The sequence below is a fragment of the Ostreococcus lucimarinus genome, chromosome 20, assembly GCF_000092065.1.
Source record: "Ostreococcus lucimarinus CCE9901 chromosome 20, complete sequence".
Lineage (NCBI taxonomy): Eukaryota > Viridiplantae > Chlorophyta > Mamiellophyceae > Mamiellales > Bathycoccaceae > Ostreococcus > Ostreococcus sp. 'lucimarinus'.
In genome coordinates, this window is record NC_009374.1 from 484,829 (window position 1) to 502,512 (window position 17,684).

At 58.9% G+C, this 17,684-nt stretch overlaps 11 protein-coding genes across 11 annotated transcripts; 3 read left to right on the forward strand and 8 right to left on the reverse strand.

The window, feature by feature from the left end:
- Window positions 1–2: 2 nt before the first annotated feature.
- OSTLU_29586 (predicted protein) lies at window positions 3–2,075 on the reverse strand (the record flags this gene model as incomplete). The annotated part of the gene is made up of 2 exons (XM_001422727.1): window positions 1,826–2,075; window positions 3–1,631 (listed from the first exon to the last, which is right to left on the reverse strand). The coding sequence occupies exons 1-2, from the start codon at window positions 2,069–2,071 to the stop codon at window positions 3–5; spliced, it is 1,875 nt and encodes a 624-aa protein (XP_001422764.1). The 5' UTR covers window positions 2,072–2,075.
- A 107-nt stretch (window positions 2,076–2,182) lies between these two features.
- Window positions 2,183–3,814, reverse strand: HMGB3506 (predicted protein; the record flags this gene model as incomplete). Its single annotated transcript, XM_001422728.1, has 1 exon — window positions 2,183–3,814. The coding sequence occupies one exon, from the start codon at window positions 3,812–3,814 to the stop codon at window positions 2,183–2,185; it is 1,632 nt and encodes a 543-aa protein (XP_001422765.1).
- Window positions 3,815–4,251: 437 nt separating this feature from the next.
- On the reverse strand, window positions 4,252–5,157 carry OSTLU_19126 (predicted protein; the record flags this gene model as incomplete). Its single annotated transcript, XM_001422729.1, has 1 exon — window positions 4,252–5,157. The coding sequence occupies one exon, from the start codon at window positions 5,155–5,157 to the stop codon at window positions 4,252–4,254; it is 906 nt and encodes a 301-aa protein (XP_001422766.1).
- A 172-nt stretch (window positions 5,158–5,329) lies between these two features.
- On the forward strand, window positions 5,330–8,167 carry OSTLU_43635 (predicted protein; the record flags this gene model as incomplete). Its single annotated transcript, XM_001422570.1, has 3 exons — window positions 5,330–5,488; window positions 5,621–7,434; window positions 7,597–8,167. 3 exons carry the CDS (start codon window positions 5,330–5,332, stop codon window positions 8,165–8,167), a joined length of 2,544 nt encoding a protein of 847 aa, XP_001422607.1.
- A 149-nt stretch (window positions 8,168–8,316) lies between these two features.
- OSTLU_8262 (predicted protein) lies at window positions 8,317–8,742 on the forward strand (the record flags this gene model as incomplete). The annotated part of the gene is made up of 1 exon (XM_001422571.1): window positions 8,317–8,742. A coding segment is annotated over one exon (426 nt), but the record flags the coding sequence as incomplete, so codon positions are not given.
- A 116-nt stretch (window positions 8,743–8,858) lies between these two features.
- Window positions 8,859–9,394, reverse strand: RPS18 (Ribosomal protein S18, component of cytosolic 80S ribosome and 40S small subunit; the record flags this gene model as incomplete). The annotated part of the gene is made up of 1 exon (XM_001422730.1): window positions 8,859–9,394. The coding sequence occupies one exon, from the start codon at window positions 9,392–9,394 to the stop codon at window positions 8,960–8,962; it is 435 nt and encodes a 144-aa protein (XP_001422767.1). The 3' UTR covers window positions 8,859–8,959.
- A 529-nt stretch (window positions 9,395–9,923) lies between these two features.
- OSTLU_10503 (predicted protein) lies at window positions 9,924–10,433 on the reverse strand (the record flags this gene model as incomplete). Its single annotated transcript, XM_001422731.1, has 1 exon — window positions 9,924–10,433. A coding segment is annotated over one exon (510 nt), but the record flags the coding sequence as incomplete, so codon positions are not given.
- Window positions 10,434–10,681: 248 nt separating this feature from the next.
- OSTLU_29594 (RND family transporter: Patched (Ptc) segmentation polarity protein) lies at window positions 10,682–14,233 on the reverse strand (the record flags this gene model as incomplete). The annotated part of the gene is made up of 1 exon (XM_001422732.1): window positions 10,682–14,233. One exon carries the CDS (start codon window positions 14,231–14,233, stop codon window positions 10,682–10,684), a length of 3,552 nt encoding a protein of 1,183 aa, XP_001422769.1.
- A 324-nt stretch (window positions 14,234–14,557) lies between these two features.
- On the forward strand, window positions 14,558–15,055 carry OSTLU_19130 (predicted protein; the record flags this gene model as incomplete). The annotated part of the gene is made up of 1 exon (XM_001422572.1): window positions 14,558–15,055. The coding sequence occupies one exon, from the start codon at window positions 14,558–14,560 to the stop codon at window positions 15,053–15,055; it is 498 nt and encodes a 165-aa protein (XP_001422609.1).
- A 76-nt stretch (window positions 15,056–15,131) lies between these two features.
- Window positions 15,132–15,548, reverse strand: OSTLU_7768 (predicted protein; the record flags this gene model as incomplete). The annotated part of the gene is made up of 1 exon (XM_001422733.1): window positions 15,132–15,548. A coding segment is annotated over one exon (417 nt), but the record flags the coding sequence as incomplete, so codon positions are not given.
- Window positions 15,549–15,899: 351 nt separating this feature from the next.
- On the reverse strand, window positions 15,900–16,715 carry OSTLU_6189 (predicted protein; the record flags this gene model as incomplete). Its single annotated transcript, XM_001422734.1, has 1 exon — window positions 15,900–16,715. A coding segment is annotated over one exon (816 nt), but the record flags the coding sequence as incomplete, so codon positions are not given.
- Window positions 16,716–17,684: the final 969 nt, after the last annotated feature.

A 17,684-nucleotide genomic window follows, 5' to 3' on the forward strand; every position in this document is an offset into this window, starting at 1 on the left:
ATCTAATCGCACTTGATCGCTCGGTAAATGTGACGCACGAAGAGCAGGCTCGCCTTGTGCCCGACGGTGCCGAGCAACAAAAACCAACCGTAACAAATAATGGCCATGTATCCGAAGTAGTACGTGCTCTGCAAAAAGCCCGTCATGTCGCTTCGCAAATGATAATAATAGAACGCGTAACCGAAGATCGCGATCGCGGTACTGCCACCGCACAGCACCGAACGCCACCACCATTCGTGGTCTTCCGCGGTGAGCTGAAAGTACGTCAGCGAAATCGTCATAAACGCCGTGACGAGGATGAGAATGACGAAGACGACGAAGAGTACGCTATAAATCGTGTACACCTTGTGTCCCCAAACCGAAGCGAAAATGTAGAACAACTCGATGTAAATAGCGCTGAATGGCAAGAAGCTCGCGATGCACATCTGCGGAATCGTCGCGCGGTACCATGGCAGCGCTGGGATGTCGCGCGGATACTTCGTTGTTCGCACCGGCGCGTTGAACTCTGCCTTGGCGTTTTTACCGGCTATGCCTCCGACGATGGTGAGAGGAATGGTGACGATGGCCCAAAGCAAGACGATGAGTACGATGGTACCGAAAGGTAACGCCGCCGTGCTCCTGTACGCGATGGCGACGGTGTTCAAAAACGAGAACAACACGCCGAGCGGGCCGCAAAACAAGACGCACGTCAACAGCACGTTTCGCACCCAGTTTTCACCACCCATTTGTCTGTACGTATTCGCCGAGACGTAGCCTGCGATGCCTGCGGTGAGCGAGTACATGATCAAACATGCCGCGGTGACTGCACCCATGCTGTACGGGTAAAACGCGCCAACGAGGGCCAACATGAAGACGAAGATGACGAGAAAGAAGAGTTGCGTTCCAGTGCCTATTATGGCGGCGAACAGCGACCTGCCCCGCGGGAATCGGAACACATCGCCGTGCACATACTTCCAACCGGACTCTTCTTGAGACTCCAACATTTCTTCGTCTCGCGCAAACTTGACAAAGTCATTCTTCAACACTCTCAACAAAATTGACGCTAAGAAGCCCATCATCAAAATAACCGTCACGCACGAGTTGATGATGCTAAACCAATGAATCTCCAGGTGCTCGGGTAAGAAAGAATACCGCGAGTACTTATCCATTCTATCCTTAAACGCCGTCGTCGTCGGTTTCCAATGCACGCTATAAGAAAACCGCATCGACATCGCCTCGTCCGCCGTGATATCTACCGTCTTCAATGGATCCGTACTCAAGTTGATCTCAATCACTCGATCTTCGTTGTACGAAATCTCAAAGTGCACGTGCGTGAACAAGAAATACCTGTTCTCTGCCGCCGCCCCCCCGCGCATGATCTTCTCCACTTTCCCGATGAAGCCCCAAATCGGCAAGTCGTCGAACGACATTTGAAAGTAGTAGTCATTCTTCACCGCCCGGCGAAACTTCTCCACCTCTTTCCGCTCTAAAAACTGCGTGCACAAGTCCACATTCTCCTTATCGATGCCAAATTCTATCTCATAAGGAGACTTGGCGAGCCTATCCCCACCCAGTACTTCACCCAAATCCGTTCGCTCGCGCTTGACGCCTTCGGGCGAGCGACAAAACGGGAAATCGTAATACTGATATGTCTGCGCGAACGAGCCGGGCGCGACGAGCGAATTCGAGTCAGTCTTAACGTTCGCATCCGCATCTCCCTCGACGCGCGTTCGCGCGCATTCACAAGACATTTCGACCGCGTCGTCGCGTTTGGATTAATCAATTCGCCGCGCGCGCGCGTTCGATTTTTCCACTACGACGTCGACGCGCGAAACCGCGCACGCACCTCACTCGGATTGTGAAAAGGTCCAACCTTGTTCGCGAACAGCGCGATGTCGTCGCCGCGATCGTATTTCGAGCCCGCGAGGAGCGAACGACCGATGGAGTTCGAAGTCGATCCTCGTTGAAGATCTTCCGCGCGCGCGCTCGACGCGCGCGTACACAGCACCGCACACGACGCGAGCACCACACACGACTCGAGGAACGCGCGTTTACGCGTTGGACGCGCGCGGGGGCGAGTTCGCGCGGTCATGACCACCGCTCGCGCGTGGGTGTGTGCGGCGCGGCGCGGCGAGCGCGGCGGTTGGACCGCGAGCGGTTTCTCGTTTCGTTCATTTCACGGCGTCGGTTTATCTAAGGTTAGCTAGACGATTCGCTGGACGCTACCAAATTGTCCGCGAGCTTTTGCAAGCGCGGCAGTGTACGCCTCGTTCGCCGTCTTCCAATCGCTCTTGTACTTGGCTTTGCGTTCTGGATCGAGCGAGGCCCACCGCTCGCCGAGCGCCTTGCCGACTTCGCGGAAGTTAAAGGTTGGATTTTCCGCCTTGACTGACGGGCGTTCGTCCGTCGCGAACGCTAAGAAGGCAGTGAGCGGCTTTTTCATTCCTGGAACTTCCACCTTGGGTTCCGGCGCCTTCTTTGCCTTTGGATCTTTAGCTTCCTTCTTCGCCTCTGGCTCCTTCGAGCATCGATCTGCACACCGCTGTGAGGCAGTGCTGAGATCTCGCGCCGCCGAGAGCGCTTCGCTGAGATCGTGCGCCAAGTCGACTTTGATTTTTTCAACCAAGTTTTCGACCGATTTGTCCGTCAACTCGCGGCTTTCCTTGAGCGTACGATTTTCGGTTTCGAGAAGCTTGACGTTGAGACGCTCTTGTAGAAGTTTCTTTTTCGTGGCTTCGAGTTGCTTCAATGTCTCAACTCTGAACGTCTCATTCGTTGCTCGGGCTGCGATGAAAGCGGCGCGGTATCGAGTCGCCTCTAGTTGGAATGCTTTAGGACATCCAGTATTCGGTTCAGAGTTGCGCTTTTCCGACCGTAAACTACACTGTTCGATGTCTTCATTGGCGTCGCGGAGCTTGTTCATCAACACGGCAATCGTTTCATCCTTCGCGCTCAAACACTTGTTTCGTAGAGCGAGCTCAGTCGTAGATGCCTGGAGTTCACTTTGCGTGCGCTCTAATGCCATCTTTAGCGACGGGATTTCTCTCATTTTCCGCGCCGCATCGACTCTAAACTCCTCCACTTCCCTCCTGAGTTGCTCGGACGTGGATTTGAGTGACTTGGACATTTCAGAAATTGATTTGTTCTCCACAGTCAAGCGCTTCACCTCGTCTCGCAGCTCGGCGTCTGAGCACGATGCGAGCTCCTTTTGCAACTCGGCGATTTTCGACTTCAGTTGCACATTTTCAGTCTCGGCAGAGGAGAGTAACTCCACATCGTAGTTGAGCTTTTCATTCTCGCCTTCTAAAGACGTCTTCTCCGCATCCAATTTTTCATATCGTTCGAGTGCGTCAACCAAATGACGTTGCAACGAGTCGCAACGTCGTTTCAACTCGTCGCGGTCGGTTAAAAACGATTTTTTCTCTTCATTAAGCACCACGCACGCGCCATTGTGCGAATGCACGTTCTCCGTCTCCGCTTGAATACGATTGTAATCCTCGCGCAGGCGCTCCACGTTTTTCCGCAGGGCTGAGATTTGCGCCTCGTACTCGCGCTCTTCGCCATTCGCACGCATCTTCGCGATCGCCTCGGTCTCCTCTCGCGCAGCTTTCTCCTTGCGAATTTCCGCGCGTAACTGCTGATTGACCGTGCGCAGATGCGCAATCTCTGACGCCCGCGCGTCGGACTCTTTTCGAATCGCCTCGATACGAGATGGAAGCGCCTGAAAGTCTTCGCGAGAAAAGGCGGTGGGCTCGGATTCGAACGGTGGCGGCAGCGGCGGCGGCGGCGGCGGCGAAACACCCCGCGGCGTCTCAAGAGCCTCCACATTCACCATCTGCTCCGTCCTAGCTTTCTTCGATCGCGACGCCGTATCGACGTTCTCGACGAGACCAGTCTCCTTCGACGTCGTCCGATGCGTCGCCGACGTCTCGCCCTCGACTCCTCCGCGCGATCGCGCGTTAATATTTGGTGACGGGTACCCGCGCGTCGACGCCGCCGCGGCGACGCGCGTGACGTCGCCCCTCCCATGCGGACTCGCGTCGTCGCGCCGAGGCCGAGGCCGCGGCGCGGCGCTCTGCTTCTGTGTCTGTGCGTCTCGTTCCGCTCGTTTCGTCGTCGTGAGGGCAGGCGCTTCGCACCGGTCGCACGGGTCAGTGGGTTTACGCGTCGGCGCGATGAACAGCCCCCAACGCGCGGGCTTTGACTTTTTACGCGGCATGGTTTGAAGTGCGGTTTGACCGCGACGCGACTGCGACTGCGACGCGCGCGCGTTTACAAGCCGAGTTCTATGGCTAAGGCGGTCTTGACTTTTTTCACCGCCTTCGCGGGCGGCGCGTTCGTTAACGCGGTCGGCGGCGGCGCGGGCGCGGACTTCTTCGCGTCGTCGTCGTCGTCGTCGTCGCTCTCGGTGAGTTTAATTTTCGCCGTGCGCTGGGTGTGCAAGGTGTCCTTGGTCAACGGCGGCGGCGCGAAAAATCCAAACGTCGCCGCTTTCGCCGGTTCCGCGCTCGTCGACGGCGCCGCGGTGGGAAACGAAAATAACCCCGCCGGTTTCGTCTTCTCAGCCTTCGCCTCGCGCGCGTCGTCGTCGTCATCCGCCTCGACGGGCGCGCCGCTCAGCCGCGAAAACACGCTCGATCGACCGGCGTCCGCGTCCTCCCTCTTCGCCCCACCCGTGAGCGCCGCGAACCCTGCGAACGCGTTCGACGTCGTCTTACCACCGTCCCCGGTTCCACCCAACGGCGATTGTCCCGGTCGCTTCGCCTTGACCACCTTTCGCCTCCCGCCCGACGAGCTCGCCGGCGACTCGCTCGCCTCCCCCGGCTTCCTCCTCGCCACGTACTCCCGCCCCTGATCCTCGAACGCCCGTCGCTCCCGCTCCCGATCCTTCGCCTCTTCGATCTCTCGCTTCGCCCGCTGCGCCTCCACCTGCGCTTTCGCCTGTTCGATCATCGCGTTCACGTCGTCCGACGGCGTCGCCGCGCTCGCCGCGAACGGATTCGCGCCCTCGGGCGCCGGCGGCGCCTTCGCCGCGCGTCCGAAGTAATTCCCCGTCGCCTCGTCGACGTCCGCGTCTTCCTCGTCGTCGTCCTCTTCGTCGCGCGCGTCGTCGCGCGCGTCGTCGACCTGCGCGTTCAAACCGACGCCGTCAGTCCAATCGCGCATCGCATCGCGCATCGTCCGCGTGCGTCGTCTCGAAGCGCGCGTTCGCGCCCGCGCGCCGCGATCGCGCGCACCTCATCCTCCGTCGCGCGCGCGTCCTCGCCGTCGCTCTCGTTCGACATCGCGCGCGCCGCGATCTGCGGCGAACGCGTCGCGATCGATGCGTCATTCGACGACGCGCGAATCCATGTCGAACCAAGCGTCGCGCGCGCTTCGCGCGCCGGTGGCGCCGTTCGGCGACGCGCCCGCGCCCGCGGGTTACGTCCCGGGACTCGGTCGCGGCGCCGCGGGGTTCACGACGCGGAGCGACATCGGGCCGGGACAGGTCGCGGCGGCGGGGGACAAGGTGCGGGAACGAAACGACGACGACGACGCGACGACGCGACGACGCGACGACGCGACGGAGGCGCGATGCGATGGACGCGCGCGCGGATGATGCCGGCGAACGACTGACGAGGACGGCGCGCGCGAGTAGGAGCGAGACGAGGACGGCGGGAGAAGCGGCGACGGCGGCGAAGACGGATTGTTCGGCCGGGACGCGTCGACGTACGACGACGACGACGCGGAGGCGGATGAGATATGGGCGCAGATCGATGAGAGGATGGACTCGAGGCGGAGGGACGCGCGAGAGCGGCGGGAGAGGGAACAGATGGAAAAGTTTAGGGATGAGAATCCGAAAATCGTGGAGACGTTTCGCGACTTGAAGCGCGGGCTGAAGGACGTGTCGTACGCGGAGTGGGACGCGATTCCGGATATCGGGGACTACACGATCAAGAAGAAAAAACTGAACGTGGGGTTCATGCCCGCGCCCGATACGCTGCTGGCCAAGGCGTTGGCGGAGAAGGAGACGGTGAACACGGCGGCGGACGCGGGCGGCGAGCAAGACTTGACGGCGGTGGGCGAAGGTCGAGGGACGGTTTTGGGGTTGAAGCTCGACCGATTAAGCGATAGCGTCACGGGTCAAACGACGATCGATCCGAAGGGGTACTTGACCGATTTAGGCTCGCAGAAGATCACGAGCGCGGCGGAGATTTCTGACATTAAAAAGGCGCGTTTGCTGCTCAAGAGCGTCATCAACACCAACCCCAAGCACGGCCCGGGGTGGATTGCGGCGGCGCGTTTGGAGGAACTCGCGGGTAAATTACAACAAGCGCGAGTGTTCATGCAAAAAGGGTGCGAGGAGTGTCCGAAGAACGAAGACGTGTGGATCGAGGCGGCGCGGTTGAACACGCCGGAGAACGCCAAGGCAATTTTAGCGCGCGGCGTGCAAACGTTGCCGAATTCGGTGAAGATTTGGATGCAAGCGGCGCAATTAGAGATTGAAGATGAGCGTAAGCGGCGCGTGTTGCGGCGAGCGTTGGAGAACGTGCCGAATTCTGTGCGATTGTGGAAGGCGCTCGTGGACTTGAGCGCCGAGGACGACGCCAAGGTGTTGCTCGCGCGCGCGACGGAATGTTGTCCGCAGCACGTCGAACTTTGGCTCGCGCTGGCGCGTTTGGAGACCACTGAGAACGGTCGTAAGGTGCTGAACAAGGCACGCGAAACATTACCGCGCGAGCCTCAGATTTGGATCACCGCGGCGAAGCTCGAGGAGGCGAATGGGAACGAAAAAATGGTGGAGAAAATCATCGCGCGCGCGGTCAAGTCGCTCAAATCGCACGGCGTCACCATCGATCGCGAGAGTTGGATCAAAGAAGCGGAAATCGCTGAAAAAGCCGAACCACCGTCGATTGCGACGTGTCGGGCGATCGTCAAGGCGACCATAGGCGAAGGCGTGGAGGAAGAGGACAAAAAACGCACTTGGAAGGCGGACGCGGAGGAGTGTATGAAGCGCGAGAGCGCCGAGACCGCGCGCGCGATTTATGCGCACGCGCTAGATTCAGGATTTTCGCACAAGAAGGGTTTGTGGATGAAAGCGGCGATGTTGGAAAAGCGATTCGGTACGCCTGATTCCGTCGACGCCGTCTTGCGCAAGGCGGTGACTTTTTGCCCCAACGCTGAAATCTTGTGGCTCATGGGCGCGAAAGAGCGCTGGCTCAGCGGCGACGTCACGCGAGCGCGCGAGATTTTACAATCAGCCTTCGACGCCAACCCGGACTCGGAAGAGATTTGGCTCGCGGCTTTCAAATTGGAGTTTGAAAACGGCGAAATTGATCGCGCGCGCATGTTGCTCGCCAAGGCGCGAGAACGTTTGGCCGACTGTGCGCGGGTTTGGATGAAATCTGCGCTTGTCGAGCGCGAGGCGGGTGATGAACAAGCCGAACGCAAGCTTCTCGATGAAGGCATCGAAAAGTTTCCGACGTTTTGGAAACTTTGGATGCAACTCGGGCAACTTGAACAGCGCGCCGGGGAGAAGCGCGCCGAGCAAGTCCGACACGCGTACACGCAAGGCACGAAGAAGTGCCCGAACGCGATTCCGTTATGGATTGCGCTTTCAAGTTTTGAGATGCGCAGTGGGAACGCGTCCAAGGCGAGAATCATTCTCGAAACCGCGCGCGCGAAGAATCCCTCCAACGAACACTTGTGGCTCGCCGCCGTACGTCAAGAGCGCGAGAGCGGAAACATCCAGCTCGCCGAGAGCACGATCGCGCGTGCACTGCAAGAGTGCCCAACGAGCGGTTTGCTCCTTGCCGAGTCCGTGCGATTTGCGCCTCGCCCGCAAAGGAAATCGAAATCTGTCGACGCGTTGCGGCGGTGCGACAACGATCCGTACATCATCGCCGCCATCGCCATTTTGTTCTGGGCCGACCGCAAACTCGACAAAGCCCGAAGCTGGTGGAACCGCGCGGTGACAATAGCACCCGACATTGGTGACCACTGGGCGTCGTATTACAAATTCGAACTCCAAACCGCGGGCGAGCAAGCCGCCCAAGCCGTCGCCGAGCGTTGCGCGCGGGCCGCTCCTCGCCACGGCGAGAATTGGAGCGCGATGCGCAAGCGCGTGGAGAACTGGCACGATCCCGTGATTGAAATTTTGAAAAAAGTTGCCGCCGGGCAAGACGAAATGGCGTACGCGACGAAATAGTATCTTAGCTTGTAATAAGTCGCCACCTTAGCGTCCCGAACCTCCCGCGCGTCGGCACAACGCCACTCCGCACGCGGCGCCTCATGGCGCCCTCTCCCGCGAGCGCGTTCGATCCCACGAAGCTCGACGTGTTCTTCGAACAATACGTCGATGAAGACACGCAGCTCCCGCTCATCGCGAGCATAATCGATCGAGAACTCAGCGAACCTTACTCCATCTTCACCTACCGGTACTTCTTGAACAACTGGCCCGAGCTGTGCTTCATGGCGATCGATTCGTCCTCGCGCGAGTGCGTGGGTGTCATCGTGTGTAAGCTCGAGAAGCACCGGGAGATGATGCGGGGGTACGTGGGGATGCTGGTGGTGGATAAGCGCGCGCGCAAATTGAAGCTCGGGAGCGAGCTCGTGTCGCGCGCGCTGGCCGTGATGCAAGAAAGAGGCGCGGATGAGTGCGTGTTAGAGGCAGAGACGACGAACGAGGGGGCGCTGCGGTTGTATCAATCATTAGGATTCATCAGGGATAAGGCGTTGTCGAGGTACTACTTGAGCGGGCGCGACGCGTATCGCCTCAAGCTGTTATTCCCGCTGCCACCCGCGGACGAGGTGGACGAGGCGAGCGGCGCGCCGAGCGACGCGAACTAGCGAATTAGCGATGTAATCTAGCTTTATTTTAGCGTCACGGCGATTTGTGAATGGTGTGGAGTGTACTACATCGTACGACGAGCATCTAATATCGCTAAGGGTTTTCGGCTTTGCCGGGCGGCGAATACGCCGCTCGACGTCTCGCAGAAAATTAACGACGGCCACGTCCAGTGGTCTTCGTGTGTTGCCCTCTGACACGAATACCCCAGTAGTGTCGGAGACCTCTGTGGTTACGCATCTTCTTCAAGCGTTCCAAATCGTCGCGCAACTTCGTGTCGAGTTGGTTCGACACCAGCTGCGAAAACTTGCCATCCTTGAAGTCGTGCTTGCGGTTCAAGAACCAATCCGGAATCCTGAACTGTCGCGGGTTAGACACGATCACCATCAACGATTCCAACTCAGCCGCGCTCAGCTCACCGGCGCGCTTCCCGAGATCAATCTCAGCCTTTTTGCACACCAAGTTGGAAAATCGGCGGCCGATACCCTTGATCTTCGTCAACGAGTACATCACCTTCTCGCGACCGTCCACGTTGGTGTTCAGGACGCGAATGATGTGTTGAAAATCATCTCCAACGATGAGAGACATGTCGTGCGGCGTTTACGGCGTCCAAGCGCGCGAAACGGAGGTTACGTTCGACGATGGATGGATCGACGAAAGATGCGACGATCGGTTGTGCGATCGACGTATGTGCGCGCGACACGGATCGACCGAGCGTGCGTTCGAGCGGTGCGTGGGACGAAAGGAAAACTTTCTTGCGTTCGCGTGCGCGTGCGGGCGCGACGTGCGTCGGCGCGTCGGGAAAAGACGGACGCGAGCACACGTGTTAGGGCTTTTGAGGGCAGCGGCGCGCGCGCGAGGTCGGCGTCGATGACGGGGAGTCGCTCGTATTTAAGGGGTCGCGTTGAATCACAACTCAAAGAATTTTAGGAGAAATGGCCTACGGCCCCGGACGCTCGGGCCTCGGGCCGAGTTCGCCGCGAGGATCGGTGACAGTGATGTCGCCCTCTCGCGGCTCGTTGTGTAATTTGTTTTGAACCGCGTCAGCTTCGACGCGCTCTTCAAGGGCGGTCAAGAGACGATCGACGACGACGTCGACGGGGGCGCCGTCGGCGTCGTCGCGCGCGCCGAGCGGGACGGTGATGTCTGCCTGCTTGTACATCGTTTCGCGCGTTTCTAACAGAGCGTTGATCTTGGCGACGATGGAATCGATCGTCGGTTGTTCCTCGCCGCTGGTGTCGCCGGAGAGTAAGGGACGCTTTTCGACGCCGTCGGCGAGGACGCGGCGCGCCAAGAGCTCGGAGTCGCCGTGCAAGCGCACGGTGACGCCGTTGTGCAGGTGCATCCAATTCGTCTTCTCGCACACGATACCACCGCCCGTAGATATGACGCATCGCTTGTACGCCGCGACTTCGGCGAGGATCATGCTCTCGATGGCGCGAAATTCGCTCTCGCCCGCCTCGGCGAAGAGCTCGCTCGGCGTCTTCTTTGTCACGCTCTTGATGAGCTCATCCGTGTCCAAGTGATTGTACCCGAGCGCTTTCGCCAGCGACGCCCCGACGGTGGACTTTCCGGACCCCATGATACCGATTAAGAACAGCGACGTGTCTGCGAGCTTGTTCGCGACGGTACGACCGCGCAGAAGCTGCGCGGACTCGGACGCCGAAGCCGAGGCCGAGGACGCCCGGCGACTGTCTCGAGCGCGTCGCGTCGCGATGACGCGGTGCTTGAGCGTTTGCGTCGGTGCGGAACATTGCGTCGACGGCGAAGCGACGGCACGACGAGCCGCGAGCGCGGCAGACGACATGATGTCGCGCGTTTGAAAGTGAGGATGAAGATGGGGACAAGGACCTTGAGGTTTTCGGCGCTCGGGGCTCACGCGAAGAGACTGAGCGCTATTGGTAGAAAGACGACGCCATTCGCCACGGCGAAGAGCAAAATCACGCACCATTGACTGAAAAAGTACACGCGGAAGTACTCGTACCGCGCGAACGCGCTCGGGATGACACCAAGGAACGTGGTCACTCCAGCGTTGAACAAAGCGGGAGCGATGGATGCGAAGGCGGCGCCCGCGCGCCGGTCGGAAGAGAAAAACGCGCGGGACATGTGAGCGATGAATTCATTCACGACACCGGTCGAAATGATCAAGTTCGCCATGGATGCGCCGTTGAGCTTGACATTGAACCGACCCATGGCGCCGAAGAGCTCAGCTTGTGTGAACGCGAGCGTCGCAGAGGCCACCATAGTCGCTCGAACGTCGCCGCGAAAAGCAACGAACATAATGATTGTGGACGTCACGAGTCCTATGATGAGCGCTCGCCACGTGTTTGACTTGATGTTCAAGTACTGTTCGTTCATCGCATACAGCGCTACGTCGAATGGGAAGGCTCGGGCACCTCCTCGCGCGACGATGTCAGAATTCTTCAACGCGCTTCGAGCCTGGCGGATGTGCGCGAGTTTATCGTCAACGTCGAAAACGTCTTCGACGTAAAACAACAGCCTGGCGCTCGTGACGATTGACGCGTTGCTTCCGAGTGTTGTGAACGCGCGCGAAATTTCGCCGCGCTGACCGCCGGCGAGAAAAGCCGGGAACTCGCGAACGAATGCGTCTTCGTTGTAAATCAGTCGATGAGGGCAGTAGCATCGACTTCGCTCGCGGCTCGCGCCTTTGTGGAATTCGCACCGCTTCGATTGCGTCTGAGGTACGTGTGCTAAGCACTTTACCATGCATGTAAACGTTTGATTCTCGTCGAGCGCGTCCGCAGCGCACGAATCGTAAGGTTCCGCCGCCCTCGTGGCGTCGTAGTACCAACGCGTGTCGTTCAGCGAACACGAATGCCCGCCCGCAACTCTCGATTCCGCGTATTCGGTGTAGTAAATCATGAAGTTGGTTGACCCGTGCGTTACGTCGACGTGCGCGACGTCGAGAAAGTCGCGCTCGAGTTCTCGCAACGCCACGGCGTACCGAGCAAAATCGACATTCGAGACGAAGACGAAGACAGGATACGTGGCGAATCGATGCTCCATCTCCGCCACGAACGGCGCCATGTAAGAATCGCTCGGTATGACGTCCCGCATTTCGAGTCCAAGGCGTACTGTTGGAATGCCGGCGATCAAATACACGGCGAAGACACCATACATGGCGAGCACCGCAAGGCGTAACGCCGTGCTTGCGCGTGGTGCAGCAATCAAACGCTCACGCCACCGCACAAACGGCTCATACACCGCCGATGAAATCTTCGCAAAGGAAGAGTCGCGACGGAGCGGTGTCGTGCATTCGACGTCTTCTGATACCCTCCTCGCCTCAGATGCGCTGCGTCGCTCGAGATGTCGATACAGAATGCCAGGGAAAACCAACAACGCGACGATGTAGTTGCATGCCACTGCGCACGCTATTTGGATACCAAAGTTTCTCACCGCGGGCACCGGCGAAATGGCGCCGAGCAAGAACGCGGCAAAGTTCATCGCGCTGGACAGTGTCACCGATGTACCACCATCGCGTAAAGTGCGAACGAGTATGTCTTCATTAGAACTTATTGAATCACCGTCAACGAATGAATCTTCAAGTTCTGCCGTAGCCGCCGCGGCGTGCGACGCGAGCACAAAGAAATCATTCACGCCCAAGCCGAGCGATAAGAACGGCAAAACTTGAAGCGTGATGGCGTTAAATGTCACGCCAGAGATTCGCGAGAGCGCGGCACTCAATCCTAAAGACGCCCACGTACTTAAAGCGACTACAGAGACGCCTTCGACAGCTGCTCGAGGGCCACACGCAGCGTTCGGGCTGAGATGGAAATATGTCACGACGTAAAAGGCGACGGTGAAGTAACCAATGAAGAGGAGCACGAAGGCGCCCCTCGACGCGGCGGCGATGATATCCTCAGTACTTCGTTGTGACATGTAAGCGATTGAAATGTGCTCGTAATTCGCAATTTTGGCGTCGATTTGCGAGAGCCAAAGTGATTCCCAACCCAACAGTAAATCTTCAGCGTCCTCTTTCGAGAGTTCGCGGCGTTCGTGTGCGGGAACCCAAATCAAAGTCGATGCCGTTGACGCAGATTTGGACGCGCGCTTCGCCGGTGGAGTGACAACACTCGTATTCCTACCGCAAACATCGAAACTAGGCGTCGAGAATCCGCTCAGCGTACAAAACTGTACGATTTGTCCGACGTCATCGCGAGCGAAGAGGGACTCGCACGGTCTCGATCTTCCTCCGCAGTGAAGATCCCCGCAGTGACATTTCGACAAGGCAAAAGTCTCCAAGCTCGCACAACACTCGCTCGCAGCCGTGTAATTACCCTCGGCGATCAATGGACATTTCGTTTGCAGCGAACGTAGCTTGAATCCACACTCGAAGACGTTTGTCACTGGCGTTGAAGCGCTCAAGTCTTCGTAGTAATCGTCTTCGATTCCACTCGTCGAAGACTTGCGTAACGTTTCTCCGTTCGGAAGTCTCACACACTGCGAATCGAACGAAATTCTTGCTATTCCGCACGTAGTGAACACTTGATTCCCGAGCGCGAACAACGTAGCGTCGCTCATCCACAACGTCTCGACGCACGGATGCTCGCGTAGTCTCGCCATATACTCGCAGCACGTGGGTGGCTGCTCCGCGTCGCCCTCCGGAACGCAACCGTATTCCAACACCGAAAACAAATTAAACGTTTCTATGCACGAGCAATCTTCCAACGATGGCGTCCCCGCGCGACAGCCCAACACGTCGACCGCCGACGCCTGCGTCGGCGTAAAAGTCGTTCGCACCACGCCGCGAGCGGCCAACGAGGCGGCGTCGCGCGTTTGAAACACCACGCGCATCGCATCTAACCCGTTCGCGTCTTCTCGCAATCCCGAAAACAGTACTTTCGGGGGAGTCGCGAGATTGAACCATTGTTTGCACCCTCGAGCGAAAGACTGATTGAAATCTTTCTCGAAATCAAATGATGCCACGCTCGGGCGAACCGAGTACGACGCCGCGAACGCATCGTTCTTCTCAGCCCCTCCCGGCGCGCTCACCGCACCTTCCGCGAAACAATCCAACGGCGTTATTTGAAAACACGGCGTGTGCGGTTCGGAATCGACGTACTTGTAGCAAAAATCGTGCAGGGTGTACGACCCCGCCGCGGACGGCGCCTCCAAACCGTACATCCAGTCGTGCCAGTCCTTGAGTTCTAAGAACGCCTCCCTCGACGCCAACGTCGGCGCTCGCTTCGCCGTCACGACGAACGCCTGCGTCCTATAGTCACCGAACGCGTCTTCGTACGTCTTTACCTCCTCCCGCGCTCGCGCGTCGACCCACAACTTCAGCGCGTCGACCTCGACCCTTCCCCAGAGCGCGCCGAACCCCCCCGCGAGCGCGCACGCCGCGACCACCGCTCCGCACCGCGGACGCACCGCGCACGCCGCGACGCACGCTCTTATTTTTTCCATCGCCCTCGCGCGCTCCTAGCGCGTCGCGCGCGTCGTCGTGTGCCGAAAACGGTCGAGAACGTCGAGAGAGCCATGTGTCGGTTCTTGTCCTCTCTCGGCCAACACTAAAATCTACAGCGCAACTTTTGCTACGCGGCACATCGACGCGCGACGCGCGACGCGCGAACGCGAACGCGAACGCGACGCGACGCGAAATAACGTCGACGGTGACGTCGACGTGACCGCGCGCGACGCGCGCGACGTCGACGAACGAACGAACGAACGAACGAACGAACGAACGAACGAACGAACGAACGAACGATCGTCGAGCCAACACCCGGCGCGATGTCGGGACGAGAGCGCGATGCGCTGCTCGGGAACGACGCCGAACGCGCGCGGAGGAAGACGGCGATCGAAGGCGTGGAGCGGTCGAGCGCGAACGCGGATCGGTTGGAGCAAACGGCGCGGACAGCGATGGAGAGCGCGCAGACTGGAGAAAACATTATGAGCAAGCTGCACGATCAGCGGGAGAAGATTTTGAGCGCGCGCGCGAGCGCGGGGCACATGGAGCGGGATATGGATAAGAGTGAAAAGCGCATGACGCAGCTCGGATGCGAAAAGTGCATGCAGCGGTGGGCGTTTTGTGTTTTAGTGTTGCTCGTGTTGACGGGATTGAGTTTTCTGTTGTGGTATAAACTCAAGCATCGGGACGAAGATAAGGCGCGTCGAGAGGCCGAGGAGGACGAGGCGTTGGCGATGTTGGCGTCGAAAGTGACGTCCACGGTGAACGATTCGTTGGCGCACATGGGACGGGTCCCGCGGCGACTGTTGGGGACGAGATAGCAAAACTTTGTTTGTTCATAGAAAAATGTATGTAGACTACACCGCGACGACCGCGTCGCGATCACGAGAACCCGACCGATTTCCACCCATACTTACTCAGCGCCAACCGCAGCGTCTTGATGCGCTTGCGATTCGCGTCGCCGTCGCTCTGTCCCAAACGCGAAGCGCTCCTGTAGTCTACGCGCGACTTCGAGTTGCCCACATCCTTCGGGAACCAAAACTCCACGTCGTCCACGAACCCAAATATTTTACTCTTGTACTCCAACCGCAAGTAATCATCCGTTCGCTCGACGATCGTCGGCGTGAATCCATCGCAATCCGTCGTCAGCGTGACGTCGACGAGCTCCTGCATCGCCTCGCTCGTCGTCTTCGCCGCGCCGCCGCGCGCGATTTTCTCCTCGTCGTTGTACGTCCACGCCGGAATGTAGTGCAGCGTGTCGTTGAACTCGTCCGCCGTGCCGACGCAGTTCGGCGTCGACGGGCAGAGCGCGAGGCCGGTCGAGACGCCGTTGAACGACCCCACGCCCAACCCGGGACGCTCGCCCTCAAAGTTTAACAGCGAACCGACGAGCACGGGGGCGGCGACGCCGCGCAGGACGAAGCGACGGGACTGCTCGGGCGCGCGTTGGGCGCTGGCGCGAACGCACGGGCGAGCGGAGGCGCGCGCGAGCATCGTGCGCGCGGGCGAGTGGCTACTTTGTGATTTTATGATACAACGACGACGCGCGACGCGAGCCACGGCGCGAGCGATGGTGCGGCTTCGACGGAGCTACGGCATGAGCGATGGTGCGGCCTCGACGGCGCGCTTCTTGGACTCGATCACGAGACGCTTTTCGGCGAAGAACATGCGCTCGAGCTCGGGGGCGATGTCTTCCATCGTGGGACGCTCGAGGGCGTCGGCGCGCCAACATCGAGCGATGACGGCGATGTATTCTTCGGGAAGACGCACGGCGAACTTTGAGGCGTCATCGAGCGACGGACGCTCGCCGCGAAGTAGAGCGGCGACGATTTGCATCGGTGATAAACCGCTGAAGGGATCTTCGCGCGTGAGACACTCCCACATGACGACGGCGAAACTGTACACGTCAACGGCGGTCGTGTACCGAGGCTGGCCTTCGAGGAGTTCGGGAGCCATGAACTGGTACGTGCCGACGAGCGACATCATGCCGCCGCTCGTCGACGCGCCGGTGTGAAATTTCGACAACCCAAAATCTCCGAGTTTTATGGATCCGCCGTCGTCGATGAACAAGTTTCCAGACTTGACGTCGCGGTGGATGATGTCCGAAGCGTGCAAATACACCAAGCCTTTCGCGGCCTCGCTCATCCATTTCAGAACCTTAAACGCCGAAAGGGTCTTGTTCGGGTTGTGCAGGTACGCGTATAGCGATCCTTTGTCGCAGTAGTCCATGATGATGCATAGATTCGGCGGTGCTGTGGATGCGCCGATGAATTGCACGATGTGACGATGTCGCAAACGCGTGAGGAAAGAAAGCTCGCGCTTGAACTCAGCCAAACCGCGCTCGTCGCTCACGTCGCTCAGCACGCACAATCGCTTGATGGCAACGTCTGTTCCTCTATACTTACCGCGGAATACTTCGCCAAACGCGCCGCGACCGATTTGTCGACCAAACTCTAAATGGTCGAGTGGAATCTCTTCAAAGTCGTTTTGTCGCGACGACGGTGTGGTCATCGGGCTTCGCGGCGGCTTTTGCGGCGCCAAAGGCGATGGCGTCGACTGCGGCGAACGTTTGCTTTCGCTCTCGTCTAAAGCATCGGTGAGCGTGCGCACGGCGAACGGATCGACGTACGTCGAAGCAGACGCTGGCCCGCTTTGAAGCGGCGTGAACTCGAGCGGCGCCGCAAACGCGTCCAAATCAAAATCGCTGGGTTTTCGACGATGACCGGGGCGCGCGCCCAAATCGAGCGGCGGCGCCAAGCCGAACGGATTATAATGCTCGTTGTCATCATTGTCGTCGAACTTGATCAGAGGCGGAATCTCCCCCACGGCGATTATCTGCGGCGCCTGCGCCGCCAGATCGGCGTCCATCAAGTTTTCAAACGTCGGATCCAACACGTGTTTCTTAGCCGGCGCGTTGGCGCTTAAAATCTCCTTAATATCCGTCTCCTTCTCTAAGAACTTTGGTTCCGTTTCACCGAGCGTATGCACGATTTCCTGCCTCAGGAACGCCTTGCGTAACGCCACGCGAAAGCATTCTCGCAACGCGACGTGCTCGGCGCGAAACTTTTCGTTGTCACCTTCGGACAACCTATTCTCTTCCGCCAACGTCGCCGCAACGAAGAGCGCAGCGGCGTACGCTAAATCCGCCTCGCGCAACGCCAACCGCGCGACGAAACCGATGAGATCGGTCCATTGGAACTTGTCGAATTCGTTCGTCGTCGCCGCGACGGCTTCGGGCAAGTGTCGCGCGGCGAGCTCGACGACTCGTCTCGCTTTTCCCGCCACCGCGATGAGCGCGCACAAACTGACCGAGGAAATTGGATCGTGCATCCCGATATCATCGTCCTCAAGCGTCTCCACGCGTGCGTCCACGGAGTAATTGTTCTCAAACGCCACGAAGAAGCGATGAAACTTACTCTTCGCTCGAATCATCGCCGCGTACGGCGCCAC